At 46.7% G+C, this 26,120-nt stretch overlaps 1 protein-coding gene across 4 annotated transcripts in view; it reads left to right on the top strand.

Moving 5' to 3' along the window:
* WAC (WW domain containing adaptor with coiled-coil) overlaps window positions 1-26,120 on the top strand; it is a 119,017-nt gene that overhangs the window by 24,155 nt on the left and 68,742 nt on the right. For 3 of the 4 annotated variants that reach the window (XM_073581720.1, XM_073581719.1, XM_073581721.1), the window contains exons 6-7: window positions 6,526-6,620; window positions 19,842-20,153. In XM_073581720.1, the coding sequence (XP_073437821.1) occupies window positions 6,526-6,620; window positions 19,842-20,153 (407 nt within the window). The remainder of the gene's footprint in view (window positions 1-6,525; window positions 6,621-19,841; window positions 20,154-26,120) is intronic. The other variant, XM_073581722.1, reaches the window with a different exon arrangement.

The following is a 26,120-nucleotide window of genomic DNA, read 5'->3' as shown; positions in this document are numbered from 1 at the left end:
GGGGCAGAGACTCTGATTTCGGTGATATCAATTGCTGTCTAGCTTTCTGTCCTTTTGATACAATCACTGTTCTTGAGTTCTTATCTAGTAGAGCACAGAATGCTGAGCCTTGTATAATTCCGCCCACATCACTTGCAGTTTTCGGTGTACAATGTGTATTCAGTAATCTGCCAATCAGTGGTGTGGGTTGGTTGGACCAGGAGGCACAGGACATCTTGTCCTGTAGTGATAATCTCCTGCTGGTAAAACACTGATTTCTTTATCGCTTCATTGGGGGACACAGAGACCATGGGTGTATGGTGCTGCCACTAGGAGGCTGACACTATGTACAAAAAAAGGTTAGCTCCTCCTCCGCAGTATACACCCCACCAACCGGCACTAATTTCCTCAGTTTAGCTTGGTGTCAGTAGGAGGTGGACACGGGTCTTTCTTAGACCCATATCTACCTCAGTGTGCGTCGTTTTTCTTTCAGGTTTTCCGGAGGGATACAGAGTGAATAGTCACATCTGTAGTCCCACAAAGAGACTGAGTACGGCGTGTACTGCCACCCCGTGCCCTCATAGCTCTCTACAGCAGGACCAGGAGCTCCGAACACGGACGCGTGTCAGCGATCCAGATGGTCCTCTTCCCCCGTCTCCCACCCACTCGCCTACCAGAGCCTGTCGGTTGGATGAGGCGCGGACACTCTTCTACAAGAATCACAGCGCACACTGGATGATGAAGGTACCTTTATTCTCACAGGTTTACCAGAAGATCAGGCAGGGTAAGTATGAGGCCCCCGAGTCCATCCTCAGAAGCTTCAGGCATGGGTTATTTGGGAGCGGTCGCAGCGGCAGTGCTGCGAAGCCTCCGCGCCGCCCGGCGGCCGCCGCTTTTAATTCAGGCCCCGGCTTTGTTTTGAGCCTGTTCTGCAGTGACTTCGCCCCACTTGCATTCTTATGTGGGCTTCTCTCCCGCCCGGCCACAGCGATCCTCGGAAGTGGTCGCTGCGGCAGTGCTGCGGGGCCTCCGCGCCGCCCCGCGCTGACAGGCGGCCGCCACATTTAATCCAGGCCCCGGCTTCATTTGGGCGTTGTCCTGCGTCGCGGCCACGCCCCCCTGCCTTCTTTCTCGGGCGGGCTTCTCTCCCGCCTGCTTTAAGTCCGCCCGCCGCCTTCTCCCCTCATTTTAGGCATCGCTGAGGTGGCGCTGCCTCCACCCAACCGCCATCTTTAGCATCGGCGGTTAGCCCCGCCCATCTTCTTCCTCGGTCCCTGCAGGAAAGCGCGCGCTTCCTGCTCTGTACTTCTCAGGCTGCCGCCATTTTCGCAGCCTGTCAGCCAGACGCTGTCCTCTGCCGTGCCCAGACGAGCCGTGCTTCTTCAATTGCTGGAAACCGTGACAGGACACCGGACCGTGAGTAGCTCTGCAACTGCAGACTGACACCCTCCTCTGCCGCCTGTCCCCCAACCTTCCGGCACTGCTTCACTGACTTTCCGTAATTATGTCTAACTCTAAGTCTGACCGCTCTCGTCCTGCTTCCTCTTGCACCTTAGTCAAGTACTTTGCGTGCTCTTCTTGCAATCGCAAACTTCCCTCAGGTCAGTCCACTCCCCTCTGCCTAGACTGCAGCAATCCAACTGAGCCTGCCATTCAGGAGCCCCCTAATGTTCCACGTGAGAGTGAACCCCCCCCCCCCATTCCCGGCTGGGCTTCCTCTCTGTAGCAATCAGTGGCAGATCTCAGCAGGGTCTCTCAGTCCCTAGTGGCCATGCTTGATAAGTTGCCCCTGGACACTTCTGCAGGGCCCAGCAGGTCACAAGAGGTTCCATCTGAATCAGCCAGCATGAGCCGCAAAAGGCCCAGGCAGGATCCCCAGCCGGATTCCTCCCTGCGCTACATCTCGCCGCATAGTCCCCAGCAGTCTCCCTCCCGTCCTTCCTCACCCTATTCAGGCGAAGCGTTCTCGGAGGCGTCATCTGAAGAGATTCTAGAGCTGGATTGGGACCATGCCGCTGACATGAAGGTTACGGAACAGAACCTCATTGCAGCAATTAACCAGACTTTCGAGATCACAGACTCCCATGCGAAACCCCTTCAGATCAGGAGGTTTCGTTCAGAAAGGCAGAAGCACCTTCCAGAGTCTTCGCTCCTCACTCCGAGTTTAAGGTCCTTACCAGGGAAAGAGAAAATCCGACCAGACGCTTTCAAAGAGGGAAGCGTCTCGGCGTGCTGTATCCATTTTCTCAAGAGCTCACCGACAACTGGTCGGCTTCCCCCTCTGTAGACGCTCCTGTGTCCAGACTATCTAACAACACGGTCCTTCCGATTTCAGGTGTGGCGTCTCTGAAAGATTCTAACGACAGGATCATAGAATCCTTAGCAAAGTCAGCATTCGAAGCGGCGGCGACTGTGCTAAGCCCAACCTTTGCTTCCACTTGGGTAGCCAAGGCCATTGCTACTTGGGCGGAAGATCTACGCCAGGGCTTTCTTGGTGGACCCCAGCCAGAGAGACTGGCCGAGCTGGCCAATCAGATCTCCCATGCAAGGGAATATTTGGTCTCTGCCTCCTTAAACGCCGCGTCTTGCGCAGCTCAAGCGTCTAGCAACGTAGTTGCAATCCGGCTTTCAATTCGGCTCAAGGCTTGGCAGGCGGATTTGTCGTCAAAGTCCCTTACCAATCTACCATTTCAGGGAGCGCGTCTTTTCGGTTCCCAGCTGGACCAGATCATTAAAGACGCCACTGGGGGCACAAGCTCTCTTCTTCCGCAGTCCAAGCCACGTAGCTGCCCTCCAAGGCGTCAGTTTCGGCCCTTTCGGCCCTTCCGCCGCGTCTGAAAGGCGGGAACTTTTTCCAACCAAAAAAGGCCGCAAGCGCGCCAGGATAGGAAGAAGGTTTACTTTAGGCCTACTCCCTCCTGGCGATCTTACTCCTCCCAGGGCAGATCCTCCAGGTCCAGAACCGGACGATCCACATCGGCATGACTATCAGTAAAGTTCCGGTGCGCATCCCCCAACTGAGCGGGTGACTTCTTTTTTTCATTGACGCCTGGCTTGCTTGGGTCAGGGAAGTTGTATCCTCAGGATACAAGATAGAGTTCGTCTCTCGGCCCCAGGATCGCTTCTTCGAGTCTCGACACCCCCCCCAAAAGACCCCGCCTCAGTTCTGGGCTTCTTTGCTTCCATCGCCTCTCTTCTCAGTTCCGGGGTGATTGTGCCCGTTCCCGAAACAACGATTCACAGGGTTTTACTCAAACCTGTTTGTAGTGCCGAAAAAAGGTGGCGCGGCTTGGCCCATTCTGGACCTCAAACTGCTGAACAAGAGTCCACCTGCGACACTTCAGGGAGGAGTCCCTTGGTTCAGTAATCGCTTCCATGGAAGCGAAGGAATTCATGTGCTCAATAGGTATTCAAGATGCCTATCTGCACGTCCCCATCTTTCACGGGCATCAGAAATTCCTGCGTTTCGCTATTCATCAGGACCACTACCAGTTTGTCGCCCTGCCGTTCGGTCTCGCCACCGCGCCCAGAGTGTTTACAAAGATCATGGCGGCGGTGATGGCCCTGTTGAGGATCAGAGGTCTCGTACTCTTCCCATGCCTCAACGACATTCTAATCAAAGCTCCGTCTTTTCACCAGACTCTCCAAAGCCTTTCTATTGTTCTCGACACCCTGTCCAGTTTCGGGTGGCTCGTAAACAAAAAGTCATGCCTCGTTCCGACCCAACGTCTTGTGTTTCTCGGCTTATTGTTCGACACCCGTCGATCGAGGGTCCTTCTGCCGGAAGAGAAAATGGTCTCCCTGCGGCGAGATGTACAATCGCTGCAGAGTCCAAAGCCTCCATCCTTCCGGTCAGCCATGAAGGTCTTGGTAAAGATGGTGGCGACGACCGAAGCAATTCCCTTTGCTCAATTCCACACTAGACCGCTTCAACGGGCCATCCTGTGTCGGTGGAACAGGTCCGTTCTCTCCCTGGATCGTCCAATTCGCCTCTCGTCCCGGGTCAAACAGTCCCTCAATTGGTGGCTGACGTCACCTCTCATTTCCCTGGGCCGGTCATTCCTTTCGATTCACTGGCAGTTTGTGACAACGGACACCAGCCTTCTCTGCTGGGGTGCAGTGTTTCGCAATCAGACTGTTCTGGGTCGGTGGTCGACTCAAGAGACAACTCTGCCGATCAACGTCCTCGAGATATGGACGATTTATCTGTCTCTCATTCACTGGGAAAAGCTTCTTAGGGGTCTGCCGGTCCGGATTCAGACAGACAATGCCACAGCGGTGGCATATGTCAACCACCAAGGGGGGACATGGAGCGCCTCGGCTCTAGCGGAAGTGTCCAAGATTCTTCACTGGGCAGAGGTATCGTCCCAGCGATATCCGCAGTGCACATTCCCGGCGTGGACAACTGGGCCGCCGATTTTCTCAGCCACGAGGGCCTCACGGCGGGAGAGTGGTCCTTGCATCCGGACGTCTTCCATCAGCCTTGCCGTCATTGGGGGACTCCGGATGTGGATCTGCTGGCGTCTCGCCTGAACAGGAAGGTCCCACAGTTCGTATCCAGGGCCCGAGATCCTCTCACAGTGGGCGCCGATTCTCTTGACCATTCCCTGGTCTCAGTTCAAGCTCCCCTATCTGTTCCCTCCCCTTCCTCTCCTTCCCAAACTGTTGAAGAAAATCAAGGCGGAAGGGGTACCAGTCATCCTCATCGCTCCGGATTGGCCCAGAAGGGCTTGGTTCGCGGACATTGTCAACCTTCTCGCGGACACCCCCTGGAAGCTTCCAGACAGAGCAGATCTCCTGTTTCAGGGTCCAATCTGCCACCCCAATTCTCTGCCGCTCAATTTAACGGCGTGGCTGTTGAAACCGCGGTTCTGAAACGGTCAGGTTTTTTCGGATCCGGTTATTCGCACCATGATCCGGGCTAGAAAACCATTGTCTTCCAGAATTTACTATCATACGTGGAAGGCCTTTTTCACTTGGTGCGAGGCCAATGACGTTCCGCCCATGTCCTTTTCTCTCCCTTCTATCCTGGCGTTCCTCCAGGCAGGCCTAGATGCGGGCCTTGCCCTCAGCTCTTTGAAGGGTCAAGTCTCGGCGCTTTCCATCCTTTTACAGAAGACATTGGCCTCCCGTTCGCAGGTCAAGACCTTTCTTCAGGGAGTGGCTCATACGGCACCCCCGTACCGCACTCCCGTGGATCCTTGGGATCTCAATCTGGTTCTGGAGGCTCTTCAACGGTCACCCTTTGAACCGCTCATTGAAGTCTCCCTATCGCTTCTCTCCTGGAAAGTAGCTTTTCTGGTGGCCATCACCTCCATCCGGCGCGTGTCGGATTTGGCGGCCTTTTCTTGTCGCCCCCCCCCCCCTTTCTTGGTGCTCCATCAGGACAAGGTGGTCCTGCGGCCCCCGCCTTCCTTCCTTCCTAAGGTGGTGTCTACTTTCCACCTAAATGAGGACCTTGTTCTTCCGTCCTTTTGTCCAGGTCCAATCCATCCTCTGGAGCGCTCCTTGAACAAAATAGACCAGGTCAGGGCGATGAAGGTTTACCTGGCTAGGACGTCTCCCTTGCGGAAGACAGACACTCTCTTTTCATCATTCCAGATGGTGCGTGGAAAGGTCAGCCGGCCTCCAAGGCTACCGTTGCTCGCTGGATCAGATCAGCAATTTTGGAGGCCTACTGGGTCAAGCATCGAGTGCCCCCTCCTGGAATTAGAGCTCACTCTACCAGGGCAGTGGGTGCTTCCTGGGCGGTGCGCCACAGAGCTTCCGCGCTGTAGCTCTGCAAAGCGGCAACATGGTCTTCGATCCACACGTTTGCCAAATTGTACAAGGTCCACACCTACGCTTCGGCGGACGCCAGCCTCGGCAGAAGGATCTTGCTGGCGGCGGTGGGGAGTCCTCAGACCTAATGGAAGTTTGCTTCTCCCTCCCCAGGGACTGCTTTGGGATGTCCCATGGTCTCTGTCCGCCAATGAAGCGATAGAGAAAACAGGATTTTTGGGTTGCTTACCGTAAAATCTGTTTCTTGGAGCCTTCATTGGGGGACAAAGCACCCTCCCATGTTCTGTAACTCCTGTTCTTCTGTTTGTTGGTTACAGTTGAGTTGTTCTGTTTTCATTCTGTTTTGTTTCTTCTCCTACTGCTTTCTCACTAACTGAGGAAATTAGTGATGGTTGGTGCGGTGTATACTGCGGAGGAGGAGCTAACCTTTTTTTGTACATAGTGTCAGCCTCCTAGTGGCAGCAGCATACATCCATGGTCTGTGTCCCCCCAATGAAGGCTCCGAGAAACAGATTTTACGGTAAGCAACCCAAAAATCCTGTTTTTATTGAATCTAGAGCAAGCAGCTCATTAAGTGACACATCCCTGAAATCGGCTCCTACATCATGCTGATCTCGGATTACATAGCAAAATTCTGCTGATAGTCCTTGTTAAGAAATTTATTTTTGTTTAGAAATTTTTATTTCAGAATTGATTTAGAGATTGTATTTTCTGACAAAGCACTGCCTTTTTAATGGTCCATGGTCTTTTCTTTGAACTCTGTAGAGAACAACGCCAAAAGGATTCAACCAAAGTGGCAATTAATAGTTTCCCCAAAGACCGAGATTATAGAAGAGAAGCGATGCAAGCAACAGCTGCAGGTGAGGTTATTCACTGTAAAGCAGGATTGCTTTTGCTTAGAGGGGTTGTCCAGTGTGTATACATTTTTACTCAGAAGAAAAGAAAGCCTCCTCATCAATCCCTTGCTGCTCCTATTGACACTGCTAGCTCCTCCACAAGTCATTCTCCAGCTGTGATGTCAGGACAAAAGATGTGACTGCTGCAGCCACTCACTGGCGGTAGTAGTTGACAACCAATTATTGGCTGAGCAAGTCACAAACCCGGATAGCTTTGGAACCAGAACGGTGAGGGGTGAATGAGGGATGGCGTTCTGACAATTTTTTTTAGATAAATAAATATCTGTTTTATAGTGGACAGCCCCTTTAAAGGTAATCTGTCACCCCATTTTTCACCTATCAGCCGCCTGCACTGACATCAGGGGCTTATCTACAGCATTCTGTAATTCTGTAGATAAGCCCCCCGATGTAACCTGAAAGATAAGAAAAAGGAGTTATATTATACTCACCCAGGGGCATTCCGGGTCCGTTTTTGGTCCGATGGGTGTCGCAGTCCGGTCCGGCGCCTCCCATCTTCTAATGGTAACGTCCTCTTCTTTCCTGTCGCTGCTCCTGCGCAGGCGCACTGCTCTGCCCTGTTGAGGGCAGAGCAGAGTCCTGCAGACCGGATTTCGACACCCATCGGACCAAGACCAGACCTGGAACGCCGCTGGGTGAGTATAATCTAAGGGTACCGTTACACCTAGTGACTCACCGGCGATCCCGACCAGCGATATGACGCGGTCAGGATCGCTGGTGCATCGCTAGGTGGTCGCTAGTGAGCTGCCACACAAGCAGATCTCACTAGCGACATCGCTGTGGACGGGGATCGCTACTTACCTGTCAGACGCGGCGATCCTGCGTCCTCCCGCCCGGCTCCACGCGTCGCTCCAGCAGGAAGCGCCGCAGGAAGTGGCCGACGAGGAATGGTCCAGGAGCTTCTCGCGCGATCAGCGATAACCAGCGGGGGAGCCGGTCGGAGGTAAGTATCACATGCAGCGATATCGCTAGCAATATCGCTGCAATGTCACAAAATCGGTGACTTTACAGCGATATTGCTAGCGATATCGCAGTGTGTAACGGGGGCTTAACGCCTTTTTCTTATCTTTTAGGTTACATCGAGGGCTTATCTACAGCGTTACAGAATGCTGTAGATAAGCCCCTGATGTCAGTGCAGGCAGCTGATAGGTGAAAAATAGGGTGACAGATTCCCTTTTAAGCTTTTCATTTTTGCACATTTGACTGCTTTCTTTTTCTTTCCTGTTTGATTTCCTGTAATGAAATGTGCATATACTGTGAGTGACTTTCATTTCTGGGGGTTATTGTAAAGAATATACATTTACAAATTGCCCAAACAGCAGTTTCTTAATCTCGTGCAGGGCTTAAATTAAAAATTCCTTGTGGTTGCCCTGACGTTTTTATATCCCTATTTCACAAACTGTAGACAATATTGTACGTCTGTAAAAATGTCACCTGTAACTAAATGAAGCTAATACAATATTAAACTGTTGGCTGTGTCTGTAAATGTTAGGGACGTCTGACTACTCTGCAGGGGATCTGTTGTTTGCTTCTTGTGGATATATTGAATGTAGCCTGGTCAGATTGACTTTTGCTGTTCAGTTTTAAGTTTGGGGCTTAAATGCTTTTTATTTTTTTTTATATATGTATTTTTTTTATTTGTAAATTATTTTCAAAAAAGTAAACAAATGTAAGTACTGCCGTTAAATAGCACTTAATGAAAAGTATTGGATTATGTTTTATGTATCTAACTCGGATATTTTAAAATCAATCTCAACGCAAAGTTTTTCTTTGATCAAGTTTTCCCACTAGAAGCAATCGCGTCACTACTGCTTGGATCCCCCTCTATCCCAAGATTGATAGGATTGTAGTAAATGTTACAGAACCATCCATGTATACTCTGTAAAGTAGAATACCACCAAAGGGCCCCATTTACGTAAAGCATTGTGTTGCAGTTCCCCCGCACAGTGGGACGTCAGCTAATGAATGGTTTCTTCCACTTCATTCTCAGTAGCTATAAGCGGAATTGTTACCAACCCTGTGTACTGATTGGTGTATCCAACAATATGCCAAGAGTGAAATATCCCTTTATGCAGGGGCTACACCTCGACATGTGACATTGTGATTTAAGATCGCAAAGCTGCGCTCCCCAACTTGCAACTAATGATGGTGCACCTCCGGTTACAGATATTTTTAGCAGCATTGTGTTTTCCACAACTGTCATGATGCGGTACTTAATGCGATCACATTCACCAGCATTAGTCGCTATGTAGCATTGGAATATTGCAATATTATGTTGCACAGCTACAAGTTGCCGTGTAGCCCTCACCTTGCAGGGAATCTGTCAGCAGGATTTCACACCCCCTAACCACTCATATGCATGGGTTACTCATTCAAAGACAAGTCCAGCAACCCCTTTACATGGCCAGTCTGTTTCTCCATTGCTGAGAGATCAGTGTTTGAATTGATATGTAAATGAAGCTATGCTATGAAGCTTCTGTCATTTCAGGTCTATTCTCCACTCAGCGCCGCCTACTAATTTACTGATGCCTACAGATGACAGCCACAGTCCAGGTCTGTGCTCTCTGACATTGGATAGGAGCTGCACAACTTTCCTGATCTATTAGGATCCTGTTCTCGACTTATGAGATGGTGCTGGGCGAGAAATAGAGCTGGAGTGACAGATGCTTCCGATCTACCATAGCTCTTCAGTCTCATTTTCATATCAAATCCTGACTTTTCAATAATGGAGTAACAGATTGGCCATGTAAAGATATTGGAGTTGCATGAAAATAGTTTTGGGGGTGAAATCCTGTTGACATATTCCCTTTTCAAAGTTGTATATGTTTTTTTTTTGTTAACCAGATAACTTCCTCTTCACTACTTGTTAGGACTAAATATTAGGGCTGGATGTTTTAAATGTGTTTTTCTAGATACCGGCAGTGGTTTATTACATGGGCTGCTGTTGGATTTGTTGTCAGCAGCTGTTCAAAGGCAAAGGGGTTTAGTGAGAATTGGCCATTATCTGTATGAAGCCGGGAATAGAAAAAATTCTGTAATTCTCTAGTTTTTCTGTAAGGCTGCAGTCACATATGCAGTTTTTTTTTTAGCCAGCGTTCCGAGTGGATTTCATAGGATTGGGTATATGAGGGAAGAGATTTTATTTCTATCTTAAACCATTTCTGGCTTGGTTAAAAAAAAAAAAAAAAAAAAGCAAAACAAAAAAAAAACTGCAGCTGTCCGCCCTCTGTTTGGGCAGGAATTTTTTGTTTTAAGTGGAAGAGCAGAATTTGGTAAATCCAATCAGAATTGTTGGAGCACTTGGTTCTCCCCTACTTTTGATTTGCTTTCAATATGTTTGTGGAGGAAGCTGAATATCCATCTGTAAAATATATATAACTGATGTCCGACTCTTGTACAGTATTGCGTTCTTTGATTTTGTGTAATGTTTGGTAATTTAGATGGTAGCTAGGGTTTGGCGTACCCGACCTTCAGAAGTGCTTTAATGACTTGCGTCCCAATTCCTGAAGAAAGTACCTTTGACCATAGTCTGATACCTTCTTATGCCCCTCTGAGAAGAATGACACTGCCATAAAGGAGACAATTTGTACTCATTGTAATGGATTTGTCAGGGGCACATATGAATCCTATTTTTCAGTCCTTCAGATGGAAGCCATCGTAGCATTTCTGAACACAGTAATGTTTGGGTGATATGTTCTGCTCTCTGTGATTTGATATGTGATTTTCACATTTGTGTAGCCTTTTTAATAATGGGTGGTTATGTCTAGTGTTGAGCATTCCGATACCGCAAGTATCGGGTATCGGCCGATACTTGCTGTATCGGAATTCCGATACCGACTTCCGATATTTTTTCAATATCTGAATTCGGCATCGGAATCGGAAGTTCAAAGTTGATTGACAGACTGACGTCATCATGATGCGCGGTGTGTGCGCATCATGATGCGCCGTCATTTCGGGCCTGCCGGGGGGCTGTGCCGGCCTGCCGGGGGGCTGTGCCGGCCTGCCGGGGGGCTGTGCCGGCCTGCCGGGGGGCTGTGCCGGCCTGCCGGGGGGCTGTGCCGGCCTGCCGGGGGGCTGTGTGGACTGCCCGGGGTCTGTACCGGCCTGCCGGGGGGCTGTGCCGGCCTGCCGGTGGTCTGTGCACCCTGTGGGGGTCTGTACCGGCCTGCCGGGGGGGCTGTGCCGGCCTGCCGGTGGTCTGTGCACCCTGTGGGGGTCTGTACCGGCCTGCCGGGGGGCTGTGCCGGCCTGCCGGTGGTCTGTGCACCCTGTGGGGGTCTGTACCGGCCTGCCGGGGGGCTGTGCCGGCCTGCCGGGGGGCTGTGCTGATGTCCGGGGGTCTGTGCAAGCATCGTCCGATGGGACTACAAGTCCCATCGGGCGATGCCTGCTACCATGACAGTGATTGACACATTAGCCAATGATGGGACAGTAGTAGTCCCATCATCCGGCTAATGTGTTAAATGTTAAAAAAAAAAAAAAAAAAATACTACATGCATGCTACATACATACTACATGCTACATACATACTACATATATACTACATACATACTACATACATGCTACATACTACATGCATGCTACATACATACTACATGCTACATACATACTACATGCATGCTACATACATACTACATGCTACATACATACTACATATATACTACATACATACTACATACATGCTACATACATACTGCATGCTACATACATACTACATACATACTACATGCATGCTTCATACATACTACATGCATGCTACATACATACTACATGCATGCTACATACCACATACATACTACATACATACTACATATATACTACATGCATGCTACATACATACTACATGCTACATACATACCACATACATACCACATACATACTACATACATACTACATGCATGCTACATACATACTACATGCATGCTACATACATACTACATGCATGCTACATACATACATGCCACATACATACCACATACATACTACATGCTACATACATACTACATATATACTACATGCATGCTACATACATACTACATGCTACATACATACTACATATATACTACATGCATGCTACATACATACTACATGCCACATACATACCACATACATACCACATACATACCACATACATACTACATACATACTACATACATACTACATACATACTACATACTACATACATGCTACATATATACTACATGCATGCTACATACATACTACATATATACTACATGCATGCTACATACATACTACATGCTACATGCATGCTACATACATACTACATACATACTACATGCTACATACATACCACATATATACTACATACATACAATACATTCATACAATACATACATAGACATACAGTACATATAACATAGAGTAACATACTTACCAATACTTGTCACATTGTTCCCCGAAGCCATTGTCTTTTCCGGAATAAATATTAACATAACAAACCACAAAAATACTCACCCACGATCCGAAGCAGTCCACGAGTGTGTCCCACGACGATCTTGGGTAGAGAACGGCAGCATCAGATGATGCTGCCGTTCTCTACGGGCTGCAGGAATCCAATGACGGAAGGTAGGTATCCTTCCGCACTGTATTCCTCCGCCACTTAAAAAAAAAAAAGTCCCTAGTCTCACTTTATGCCATTGCTGCGTGGGAAATTCCCACACTACTACTGTCCCATCATTGGCTAATGTGTCAATCACTGTCATGGTAGCAGGCATCGCCCGATGGGACTTGTAGTCCCATCGGACGATGCCTGCACAGCCCCCCGGCAGGCCGGCACAGCCCCCCGGCAGGCCGGCACAGCCCCCCGGCAGGCCGGCACAGCCCCCCGGCAGGCCGGCACAGCCCCCCGGCAGGCCGGCACAGCCCACCGGCAGGCCGGCACAGCCCCCCGGAGCCTGCACAGACCACCGGCAGGCCGGCACAGACCACCGGAGCCTGCACAGACCCCCTGGCAGGCCGGCACAGCCCCCCGAAAGGCCCGTACAGACCCCAGAGAGGCTGTACAAGGGCAGGAAAGGGTTTTTCTTATTCCGATACCGGAAGTCCCATAGACTTGAATGGGACTTCCGGTATCGGAATCGGCGATACCGATACTTTTTTTAAAGATCGGCCGATACCATCCGATACGATACTTTGAAGTATCGGACGGTATCGCTCAACTCTAGTTATGTCTAGTGAGTGTCCATGGCACAGACAACTGATGGCTAACCATATCCAAAATATAAGTTACAACTCTACCCCAGGAGCTAATGGTATTCAGGATTTTTATATCTTAAGTATAAATATAATTTTATATCTTCAATATATTGTTTGTCTAAAAATGTTGTAGTAGTCAATAAATATGTGTAACTCATCCTTCATCCAGTAATGATGATTGCTGCTTTACTTGGCGCTCTCAGCACTTCTCCCAGTTGTCATTTCTACTTGAATGCCAGAACTGTGACTCTTGGCAGTGCTTGGTTGTAATCCTCTATGGTACGTTATAGATATGTTTGTGTTTACAAAAGGAAAGTTGCATACCATCAAGTATACTTATCAATTCTGCTGTGCACGCCCTTCTTCAGACTAAGGGTGACTGGCGGACAGAATATACTGCCATTGCCCTCTTTACATCTGGAGGGGTGTGTCCCCTATGCCTGCTGACAGTCCAATCAGTGCTGTCGCACTGTGTAAGGACACTCCCCTATTGACAAGGGAACTGGCAGCGCCAAATTATCAATTTATTAACTGTATAGCACCAACAAATTCCGCAGCACTTTACAATAAGGCGGGGGCATGTACAAACAGTAAGGCTGAGTTCACACGTGGCGTTTTTTCGCGTTTCCGCGGCTGTTTTAACCACGCAATTTTGCCGCGAAAAATAAGCATCTCATGCATTCCTATGGGCTTCCGCAATGCTGTGCTAATGCTGCGGTTTTTACCGCGGCAGAATTGCTTCGCGGTAAAAAACGCAGCATGCTCATTAATTTTGCGGAATCGCGGCGATCCCGCACCCATAGGAATGCATTGTTCTGCTTACTTTCCGCATGTGGCTGTGCACACCATGCGAAAAGTAAGCAAACAATTGCGGATGGTACCCACGGTCCGGAGGAGAGAAGACTGTCCTCCGGGCTTTGGGTACCATATCCCTGTAAAAAATAGTTTAAAATAGAAAATATTTGTTATTCTCACCTTCCGACGTCCCGCGCAGCCTTCCCGCCTCTCTCCACGCTCCCGTTCCCAGTAATCCTTTGTGAAAATGCCCGCGATGGCGTCCGTTCTCACGGGATCGCGAAGTCTCGCGGTCATTCGCGCGAAGTCATCGCGATTTACCGCGAGACGTCGCGATCCCGCAAGAACTTGCGTCATCGTGGGCATTTTCGCAAAGGCTTACTGGGAATGGGAGCGTGGAGAGAGGCAGGAAGGCTGCGCGGGACGTCGGAAGGTAAGAATAACACCTTTTTTTTTTTTTTTTTTTTTTTTTTTTAATTTTTTTACATTTTATCTTTTACTACTGATGCTGCATAGGCGGCCTCAGTAGTAAAAAGTTGGTCACACTTGTCAAACACTATGTTTGACGAGTGTGACCAACCTTGTCAATCAGTTCTCCAAGCGATGCTACAGATCGCTTGGAAAACGCTAGCATTTTGCAAGCTAATTACGGAACTATCTCGCGGTAATTTCCGCGAGAGTTCCGCTACGTTTGAACCCAGCCTAAAGACCTCACAAAGTAACTCACAGTTAAACAGGTACTGGAGGGGTTTGGGCCCTGCTCGCAAGCTTACAGTTTGTATGGAAATGAGGGGGCACAGTAGATAGAAAGTGCTTGTCATGTATGGTCAGGCAATCGCTATAAATAGGGCATTTTAAATAAGCCGTATGATTGTCATCAGCCAGTATCTAAGTACAGTTACCAAGTGTAATTGGGTGCATGGAGGATGTGGACACAGTTACGTAGGAGAGACCAGGTTCTGAGTAAAATTTAGAAAGCGGGAACCGGGGAGAATTGGGTTAGTGAGTTGAGGTGATAAGCTTGTTTAAAGAGATGTGTTTTTAAAAATGTGAGATCTAGTTATTAGTCGGATCGTTGTGGGGGTAGTGCATTCCGGATAACTGGTGCAGCACGAGAAAAATCTTGGGATACGGAGAGGGTAGGTTCAGATTATGGAAGATGTTAGTCTTGGATCAGTTGTGGAGTGGAAAGCACGAGTAGGGTGATAGAAATGAGGGAGGAAATATTGGGTGGTGCAAAAATGTGGAGGGCCTCGAGTGAGAAAGATGAGTTTGTATTGTATTTTGTAGCGAATGGGCAACCAGTGCAATGACTGTCACAGGTTAAAGGCATTGTTGTAGTGACTAGACAGAAATCCGACCCTGGCTGCTGCTTTCAGGATGGATTGGAGAGGAGAAAGTTTGGTTAGAGAGAGACCGGTCAGTAGAGCATTGCAGTAGTCTAGACGAGTGAATTGGAGAGACAGCGTTTTTGCAGTTTCAAAGATGATAAAAGGTCTGGATATGATTTTAAGATGCAGGTACCGTGAGCGATAGGATATAGAGCGTAAAGGAAAGTTTTGTCAAATATAACCCCAAGAGCGTGCTGCTTGGGAGTTCTGGATGAACAATCCAAGGCAAATGCAATATCAAATTTAAGTTGGTTACTAGAGAGACTCTGTTTCAGGTAGAGGAAGGACATGACGTTGGAGACAGCAGACAGACTATCCCTGCTTTTTTTATTTTAAGGTGGGGGTAATGTCAGGAGAAAAGGTGTATAATTTCATGTCATCAGCATAGAGATGGTACTGGAAACAAAATGTACTGCTGGATTGTCCAATAGGGGCGATGTATAGGGAAAATAGGAGGAAGCCTGCGACTGAGCCTTGGGGAACTCCAACCGAGAGGGGAAGAGGAGTCAGCAAAACATAGTGAAGGAGTGGTTGGATATGTAGGACGTGAACCAGGAGATAACTGTGTCATTGTGGCCGATAGAGCGGAGCATAGTGAGGAGGAGCTGGTGATCCACCGTGTCAGATGCTGCAGAGAGATCCAGGAGAATCGGCAAGGAGTAGTGGCAATTAGATGTTGCTGTTAATAGGTTATAAGACACTTTAGTGAGTGCAGTTTGTGTAGAGCGGAGACCAGATTGTAAGGGTACGTGCACACGCTGCGGATTGCAGTGTGGATTTGGCCACGCGGATTTTGTAAAATCCACATGTAAATCTGCAGGTCAAAAGACCTGCGGTTTTACCTGCGGATTGCTCTGTGGTTTTGCCCTGCAGTTTTTCATCTCCTCAATGGAGGAGATGGCAAACTGCAGCGGAATCCGCAGAAAGAATTGACATGTCAATTCTTTCTGCGGATTCAAAACCACGGAAAAATCTGCACCGTCTGCCCTGCGGTTTTTTATTCCCCTAGTGAATAATGGTACTGTACACAGCAGCAAAAACTGCTGCGGACCCGCAGCGGCCAAAACTGCTGCAGAACCGCAGCAGAATCCGCAGAGTGTGCACACACCCTGAAGGTTCAAGAAGGGTGTGATCTGAGATGATGGCTTAGATGAGTGGACCCAAGTGTTCGAGGAGTTTAGAAACGAAGGGAAGATTCGAAACAGGTCTATAGTTAACTAATAATATTAGTGTGCGCTTGGAACACTCAAAGAAGAGGGAAATCTAAATTGGGTGGTTATAGAAAACAAAAAAAACCCACCTCTTATAAGTGCTCTTTATGTAGCTGGATAATAGCGAGAAAATAGCAATTAGTAATAGTCAATTGTAAGACCTCAGAAGAAGTGCTTAAGGGAAAAAGAATATATATAGATGCTGGTGGCAATCTTAGTTCCAACCTGAACAATCACAAACTAAAAAGGCATGAGTGAGGGTAAAAACCTCAAATCACTGAACAGGTTATATACTGCAGGGTAATTCTCCCTGATAGTAGCTTAAAAAAAGTCAAAGTGCAGCCTGTGAACGGCTGTGCAGAGTAGCCGCAATAGTAAATGCACAAGTCAGAGAGCGGTACCTGTAAAGATAATGCGGTGCGAAGTCCTCACTCCAGTAAGCGGTGCAACTTAAAATAGCGCTTTTTGCTCCAGCGCTTGGAAAAGGAGGGGGGGGTTTGTACACTGGGGTATAGACGAGTTACAGGGCCTGCCTGAGGAAGAAGACAGTTAGTCTTTGAAACATGTTGGAAAGTCCATTGGTCCCCGTCGCAACCACCAGCAATTGAAACTGACGTGGTCATGTGTTGACTCGCATCACGAAGGTCCTGTATAACTGGAGCAGCTCACAGACACCGGGAGCACAAGAGGCCGCTCACGTCTACTCCACAGCTGGAGGTACACTGACAGGAGGCTGCCACCGGCCGGGGCAGGCCCTGTAACTCATCTATACCCCAGTGTACAAACCCCCCCCCCTCCTTTTCCAAGCGCTGGAGCAAAAAGCGCTATTTTAAGTTTCACCGCTTACTGGAGTGAGGACTTCGCATCGCATTATCTTTACAGGTACCGCTCTCTGACTTGTGCATTTACTATTGCGGCTACTCTGCACAGCCGTTCACAGGCTGCAATTTGACTTTGACCTTTTTTTTTTAAGCTACTATCAGGGAGAATTACCCTGCAGTATATAACCTGTTCAGTGATTTCAGGTTTTTACCCTCACTCATGCCTTTTTAGTTTGTGATTGTTCAGGTTGGAACTAAGATTGCCACCAGCATCTATATATATTCTTTTTCCCTTAAGCACTTCTTCTGAGGTCTTACAATTGACTATTACTAATTGCTATTTTCTCGCTATTATCCAGCTACATAAAGAGCACTTATAAGAGGTGGTTTTTTTTTTTTTTTTTCTATAACCACCCAATTTAGATTTCCCTCTTCTTTGAGTGTTCCAAGCGCACACTAATATTATTAGTTATTTTACCCTATTTCTTTGACACCCTTGTGACAGGTGTCTTAGTGTTTGCTGCTGGAGTTACACTCATACACAAGCGCCACTGAATCTCCATTTGTATTAGGGCTATAGTTAAAAATGCAGCGCTGGTCGAGGGATGGTATTTTAAGTAAAGAGGTTTATGATGGCGTGTTTGAATGAAGAGGGAAAGATGCCGGAGGAAAGAGAGGTTAAAGGGAATCTGTCACCCTATTTTTCGACTATCCGCTGCGGCCACTGCCATCCGGGGCTTATCTACAGCATTCTGTAATGCTGTAGATAAGCCCCCGATGTACCCTGAAAGATGAGGGAAAAAGAGTTACATTATACTCACCCCAGCGTCCGGTCCGATGGGTGTCGCCATCCCGTACGGCGCCTCCCATCTTCATACGATGTCCTCCTCCTTGCTGCTTCCTCGGCTCCTGCGCACGCGTACTTTATCTGCCCTGTTGAGTGCAGAACAGAGTACTGCAGTGCGCAGGCGCTGGACCTCTTCAAACGTATGAGGCCTTCAAAGAACAGCTGTAGTTATACTGAAAATAAATTACACACAGGTGGACTCAGTTTACTAATTATATGACTTCTGTCAATTTGTCACTCAGGGTTTTATTTACGGGTATGTGACTACAAGGAGCGGAATACAAACACGTCACAATTTCAGATTTATATTTTTAAAATAAGTAGAAAATCATGTATCAGTTCCATTACACTTCACAAACACTTGCTACTTTGGTATATCACATAAAATCTCTGTAAAATTTTAAGTTTGTGCTTGTATGGTGAAAAACTGGAAGAGTTCACAGGATATTATTATTCATTTTTATAGCGCCATTTATTCCATGACGCTTTACATGTGAAAAAGGGGCATACAAAGACAAGTACAATAAACATGAGCAATAAAAGGCACACACAAGTACAGAAGGAATGAGGATCCTGCCTGTGAGGGCTCATAGTCTACAGGGGATTGGTGACGATACACTAGGAGAGGGTAGAGCTGGTCGAGTGAGGATCACTGCTGGTTGTAGGCTTTCCGGAAGATGTGGGTCTTCAGGTTCCTATTGAAGGTCTCCATGGTAGGCGAGTGTCTGATGTGTTGGGGTAGAGAGTTTCAGAGTATGGGGGAAGCACGGGAGAAGTCTTGTATGCAGTTGTGGGAAGAAGAGATAAGAGGGGAGCAGAGAAGGAGATTTTGAGAGGATCAAATGTTGCGTATATAAATACCGGGAGACCATGTCACAGATGTATGGAGGAGACAGGTTGTGGAAGGCTTTGTATGTCATAGTTAGGGTTTTGAACTGGAGCGTCTGGACAATAGAAAGCCAGTGAATAGCTTGGCAGAGAGGAGAAGCTGGGGAATAGCAGGGAGACAGGTGGATTAGTCAGGCAGCAGAGTTTAGGATATATTGGAGTGGTGCTAGAGGGAAGGCCAGAGAGTAGGAGGTTGCAATAGTCGAGGTGGGAGATGATGAGGGCGTGTATGAGTGTTTTTGCAGTTTTTTGGTCAAGGAATGTAGGGATCTGGGAAATATTTTTGAGTTTGAGTCGGCAGGAGGAGGCAAGGGTTTGGATATGTGACTTGAAAGAGAGGGCAGAGTCAAAGATCACCCCAAGGCACTGAGCATGCAGGACTGGGTAAAGTGAGCAGCCATTGACATTGATGGATAGGTCTGGTGGAGGGGTAGTGAGATGGGGGAAAGATGATGAATTCTGTATTGTCCATGTTCAGTTTTAGAAAGCGAGCATATGATAGTTTTTTTTTTTCAAGGCGCTGGATTTCTTGGCAGTGGAAAGAGCGAAGGACCACTCTTCAGGAAGTCTGACATGGCAGTGAGTTGTTAATCAGGACTTGGGAAGTAAGAGGTCTGAGATCCTACCCCAAACCTAGATGATTAAATCAAGTAAAAATAAAAACCTGTTAAATAAAGTTCATTAAGAAACTGTGCATTTTATTTTTAATTTATTCCCCCCAAAATGTATATTCTCTACACCTAAACCCCCTTTCCCTGCATAACTTATATAAATGTAGGGCACGCAAGAGCAGTGTATGCTCCGCCAGTGAAGGTTTATCCGTACAGAACCTGTGAGAATTCTGTATTTTCTTTGTAATTGAACACAGTTTCTATTAGAAGGATAAGCCAAGCTTTGTACAATGTACATCGTTTTAACATGAATGGTCATGTTGCTGTATTAAGCTTTTTTTTTATTTTTATTTTTTTTTTTTCCTTTCTATAAAAATTCCCCCCCAGTTGATGAGAAACATTCCAATGACGCCAGCAGCATGCTTCCACAGAATATCTTGTCGCAGACAAGCCGGCACAATGATAGAGACTACAGACTTCCCAGAACAGAGACTCACAGTAGTGCTGCCCCGGCGCAGCACCCCATTAAACCGGTGGTTCACCCGTCCGCTGCCCCAAGCTCTGTTCCTTCTAGTACTTTTACAGTACAGCCTGACAATCTTCCTCCAAAAAAGTCATTTGACGCAAACGGAGCAGCCGCTTTATCGAAACTGCATATCCCTACATCTTCCATCCCAGCACAAAAATCGGACAGAAAAGGTAATGTGTGACACTGGGAATATTTGGGGGGGGGGGGGGGGGAGGGGAGATGCTCTGCATAGTGAGCGCGAGTTGGAATTTATTTCTGCTTTATGATCACATTTCCATCATGGCTGAACTGTCGGTTGTATTAGCGCAGAATACGTGCCAGGTTACATGGTAGGATTTGGCAGAGGGACCTGACGTTCAGCATTACCTGCTGTGGTCCTCTCTAGTGATAGTTATTACATGATTAGACTTAAATTGTAATCAGTACTTGAATCTGTACAGCTACGAGGAACCATCGCTCATATCTCACTGGCACGTTATCAGACCAGAAAATCATTGCCATTAAATGTGGATTGTGTGCTGTGTTGTGGGGGGAAAGGTAAAGAGAAAAGTCAGAGAATCCCAGCACTTGGGTCAGCTCTGTTTGAGTCCGAAAAACGTCTTCCCAGCAGGAGACCCTTTGCTATATGCCCACATTTAGGGTCTGGCTACACTAAATTTCTCCACAGCTGCTGGAACAGACTATGTTTTGGGCTAACTACAGATGAGAGTTGAGCTTCATGGACCAGTCACGACTGCAGAACGGACAGGTGCAGGAGCTGCCTACTACTTACATGCACTACTCTATTAAATAAATCAGACCAGACTTGAGGATATTGCGATTTTTATTTTCCCTATGAAGTCGTGGAAAATTGCACATATGAATGTGCACAAAAGCTAAAGTTGGTCTGAGAGGTACTTTGCGCACATAAACAGCAAAGAGACCAAAAATGGGTATGTCTGAATTTGGCCTTTGGTGCTTTCAGACAAACTTTTCTGTGTGTGCAACAGACCCAAGCTCACTTGTGCACATAGGCAATTTTCCACTTGGACATTACATCTGCCTGGGTATATTCACAACTTGGACTAGTCTGATTTATAGACCAAACTAGTGCATGTTGAAAGTAGGCATTTCTGGCACATGACTGCTAGGTGGATGAGGCAGGCGTGACGAATCCAAAAAGTTCAGTGCTCACTTGAACTTCACTTTAGAAAGAATGATCCTGACTTACACTTCTGTTCCAAACCTTCAAACAATTCTTTATTTAAAGGGGTACTCCTATCTCCAAGATCCTATCCCAATATATAGTAGGTGTAATAATATGTAGTAGGTGAAGTAATATTAGCAAATATTGCCAACTACAAATGCGGTATAGTTTTTCTGATTTGCTATGTCTTTCATCATGTGCAGGCATTGCAGGACCCTTAGGTATCATGGTTACGACCACTGATCGAGTGACAGCTAGTTGCTAGTGGTCGTAACCATGAAGGTCCTACAATGCCTACACACAAGGAAAGACACATAGCAGATCATACAACATTTCTAATTTGTGGTATTTGCTAATATAATTACACCTACTACATATTGGAATAGGATCTTGTAGATAGAAATGCCCCTTTAAGCCTTTTATAGACACATTTATACTATCATTCGTCAAAGCAAATTAAGGGGGGGGGGGGGCAGTGAAAAATAGGGATATATGTATGGTTTATGAATTTAAAGTCAGCAGGTTTTGTAAATAAACCATGCATGGATTTCCTGTTTGTTAGGCAATCCTTGCATGTATTTCGGCTGTCAAACAGCCGCGGGGACTTGAACATGTCTTTTGAGCACACCGAAGACACTCAGGTAGCACCCGTCCATGGTCAGATAACACCTTGTACGAGCACGTTCACTAAGCACTAATACCGTATATACTCGTGTATAAGCCGAGGTTTTCAGCACATTTTTTGTGCTGAAATCGCCTCCTTCAGCTTATATACGGGTCAGTTGTCCCAGAGGGCCTGCGGGGGGAGGGGGAGCAGCGGGTCGCAGGAGCCGGTGTCTGAGGCTGTAATTGTGCCGGCTGCTAAAGAGAAATGAATATTCATTTCTCTTCTAGCGCGCAAAGTGGCAGCCGCCGGCTCCCAGAAGACATCCTACTCACCTTCCTGCATACCCTCGCTGCATCTCGTTGGTTACGGCGCCATCAACATTTCCAGCCGAGCGATCACGTGACCCCGCTTATTAAGGTAATGAATATGCACGCCTCTCCACTCCCATAGGCGTGGAGTGAATATTCATTACCTTAATGAGCATGGCCACGTGATCGCTTGGCAGGAATAGCTGCTGGCGCCTGAACGAGATGCATCGAGGGCGTGCAGGAAGGTGAGTAGGATGCATGTTTTTTTTAATGGGAAACATGCATACAAGGACTGGGACCGGGGAGCCATGCATACCCGGCTTATACTCAAGTCAATGAGCTTACCCAGTTTTTCGTGGCAAAATTGGTTGCCTAGGCTTATGCTCAAGTATATACGGTAGTTTGTTTATAAAATCTGCTGACTTATTAAATTCATAAACCATACTTCCCTATGTTTCACTCCCCCCTTAATTTTCTTTGACGGATGATAGCATAAATGGGTCTTTAATAGGGGTATTCCTATCTACAAGATCCTATCCAATAAGACACTTCAGTAGCACCCGAGCATGCTCTTATAACATCTTACCCGAGCATGTTCGCTCATCACTGCAAACTATACTCTCCTCTTTTCTTCTGTCGCTGATACTCCAGCAGTCTTACTGCTTGTAATTAGTGGCCACAGGCCAAACTATATATACCCCTCCATTGGGAGCCATGATGCCATTAGTACACCTGTTATCACGTAGGCCGAGCTGAAGCTTTGTGGGTTTCTTTTTGTATATAAGTATACCTGGTTTTGGGGCTAAAATTTCATTTTTGCTATTGGGTTTCATTAAACATTGTACAGTTTTCTTTCTATAGGATGTGTTGTACTGTTGGTTGCTGGCTGCCAAGTTATTTCATTGAGAATTCCAACAGTGAGCGTGTTATGATAGTCTTATCAGGGAGTCTTCAATGTGTCCGAAAAGTCATGGTGCACTTTTGACCAGTCACTGGAAAGCAACAAAAGACGATAGAAATGTGAAATCTGCTCCAAATAAAAGAAAAACTCCTAGTTTCATACCTATTCAGTGCAGTTCGATGTGGGCTCCATTTGTTGCCCTACACACATCCAAACGGTAGTGAAGTTTGTGCCACACACGGGTAAGGACGTCCGGTGTACAGAGTGAATAACGTCTGTGATTCTCTGTTTTAAGTAATTAATGTCGTTGATGCGTTCAATGTACACATGTTGCTTCACATAACCCCAAACTGGGAGAGTTTTACTTTTATTTGGTGCAGATTTCACATTTGTCTATTTTTGCTTTCCTGTGACTTGTCAAAAGTGCACCATGACTTTACGGACACACTGTATAGATCTTTCATCTCTTTCTGGACGCCTCTTAAGGGGCATCTAGTCTGCAAAATGATCGTGACCGAGCCTTGTTAAATACACTGGTTTTGCAGTTATCTTGCTGTGTAAATAGGCTGCTGATACCGTGATGATTGAGCAAAATGCTTGTTCATTAGGTGAAGTAATTTTTTATGCAGCATTAAAAGGAAAAAGAAAAAAAATCTGCTTGTCCTATGCAAACAGGACTTTCACTGCTCAAGACTATGGGTACCGTTTACTTAAAGATGCACCAGCGATCCTGACCTTGTCAGGAAAGCTGGTGCATCGCTACATGATCGCTGGTGACCTGTCAAACAGGCATACTCGCCAGCGATCAAGGACCAGCGAGGACGCTGGTATCTAAGGTAAATATTGGGTAACTAAGCGGCACTTAGTTACCCGATGTGTACCTTAGATACCAGCGTGCTCGCACCGGGAGCTGCGAGCACGCAGGTATCTAAGGTACACAGCGGGTAACTAAGTGATGCGCGCCGCTTAGTTACCCGATATTTACCTTATCTACCAGCTCCCAACGTCTGCTTACAGAGCTGGGATCATCGCTGATTGTTGGTCTCCCGCTGCCACACGCAGCGATGCGCGCTGGCCAGCGGGATAGCAGCGATCAAAAAATGGCCCAGGACGATCCTGCATGAACAGCGATACCCGGCAGGGGACCCGTTCGTTGATGTGTGTCACACACAGCGATGTTGCTGGCGAGATCGCTGTGGTGTCACAAAATCAGCGATCTCGCTGTGTGACGGGGGTAGTAGATTGCTCAGCAAATATACCATAGTTGGATTTGGTCTGTTGTGGAAACATTCATTCAAACGACCATTAATCAATAAAAGTTGCCGGTTTGTCTGTCTAAACGGCTCCTCGGCTACTTTATAAACACAGATCACATCAAACTTGAGTCTGCTGGGAAACGAGGAGCCCGCAAAAGCAAAATGCTAAATTTTTTATGAAACCAAATTGCAAAAATGCTTTAGACTAACAAATATTTGCTTTTTAAGTAAAAAATAAAAAAGTTTCCCAAAGGTGGACAACCACTTAATGAATAAATAACAGGCTAGAAATATTTTGCTTGATATTTGTAAAGTGGTAATAATGCCTATGACCCAAGCTTTGGAATATTTTTTTTCTCTTTTTGTGTTTAGTACGAAAGAGCCATGATTGAGTGCCATGTTGCCTTCGTTGTTTAACGTACACAGCGTCTTAATTTTGCTTGTAACTGTTCCTTATAATGCATCTCATCCCCATTCACTTGCTACCTTAAGTCAAGGAAAGGACATCAGTTAATGTCCCCTATTCCTTTAAGTTTTTGAAATAAAATGGGCACAATTTAAATTTGTATTATTTTCTATGCCTTGTTCCCCAACGCTCATTCGGATGTTGCTTATTTTTCCTGACTCGCCCTATTCACATAAGTACTCTGCTTTGAAAGAGGAAAAAAACGCTGCCCGACAGATCTTCTCACAAATGATGACAAAAGCGTTGGGTGCTAATAATGCAAACTTCCTGACTTTTTTTTCCCCTGACACAATCTGGGGGGCCCCCCAAAAAAGATGACTGTTGGCTGTTTTCACTGACGTCTCCGCGTTTTACAGACACTGTTCTAATGTGTATGAAGGGCTAATGCAAGTGATGCCACCAGTGGGAGAACATACAGACACCATATATGTGTTGCTCTTGTTCAGATTTGAACCACGGGCCCACATTGCTACAAGACAACCGTGTTGACCTCTGAGCCACGTGCTGACTTTTTAGTACTGCTAAAAAGGAACCCAGAGTTGCAGTTATTGGTTAATACAAAAAGCAGATCCCCAGTAGGCAAATAAAAAATACCATATTTAAAAAATAAATTTTTATAACAAGAAAAAGATATACATTTTAAAGAGTTATTCCGATCTTTGAAGTATATCGCCTAGCCTTTGGGTAAGTGATTACTTTCTGATCGGTGGGGTTTCACTTTCCCCAATGGAATCAGCACTAATATGCATGCACCACACTGATCTATTCATTTTTTTATGGGTTTGCCAGAGATGGCGAAGTTCAGTGCTTGGATATCTTGCAGCATAAGTGAAATGGCATCACGCATGTTTGTCCACAGCCCCATTCTCACAGGACATTTCTGAGACTCCTTTCACAGTCTGGGGAATCAGCAGTCAGACTCAAATTTTCCATGTTGGGAATAACCCTCTAAGCCAATGTTCCCCAAACCCCGTCCTTAGCTCCCCTCAACACATGATATTTTCAGGGTTCCCTTAGTATTGCACAGGTGAGAGAACTTGTGGAAATTTCTGATGCCTTAATAATAAATCCATCACCTTTGCGAAACTAAGGGAATACTGAAAACATGATCTATTGGGGGCCGTGAGGACTGGAGTTTGGGAGCCACTGATCTAAACAGTACTGGGCAAGGTTAAAATATAGATTTAAAAAATGAAGGCTTTATTCACTTGCAGGCTGCACATTCTATTCATGTTAATATCGGTCATAGTAGGTGAGAATTTAATTTTCTGCAGCCCTTTTTTTTTTTCTCCCTCCTGAGAAAGTAGAGCTCTAAAACAAATTGAATTAGTGACCTAAACGGGGAGGTACAGGCAGTCTATGGTAGGAATTTGCTAATGTGCTGTGATCACAGCAGCATCCGCACTGATGTAG

Source organism: Dendrobates tinctorius, unplaced genomic scaffold, assembly GCF_039654945.1.
Source record: "Dendrobates tinctorius isolate UK_male_01 unplaced genomic scaffold, ASM3965494v1 ptg000070l, whole genome shotgun sequence".
NCBI lineage: Eukaryota > Metazoa > Chordata > Amphibia > Anura > Dendrobatidae > Dendrobates > Dendrobates tinctorius.
The sequence above is the reverse complement of the archived record's forward strand: the minus strand, read 5'-3'. Positions and strand labels throughout refer to the sequence as shown.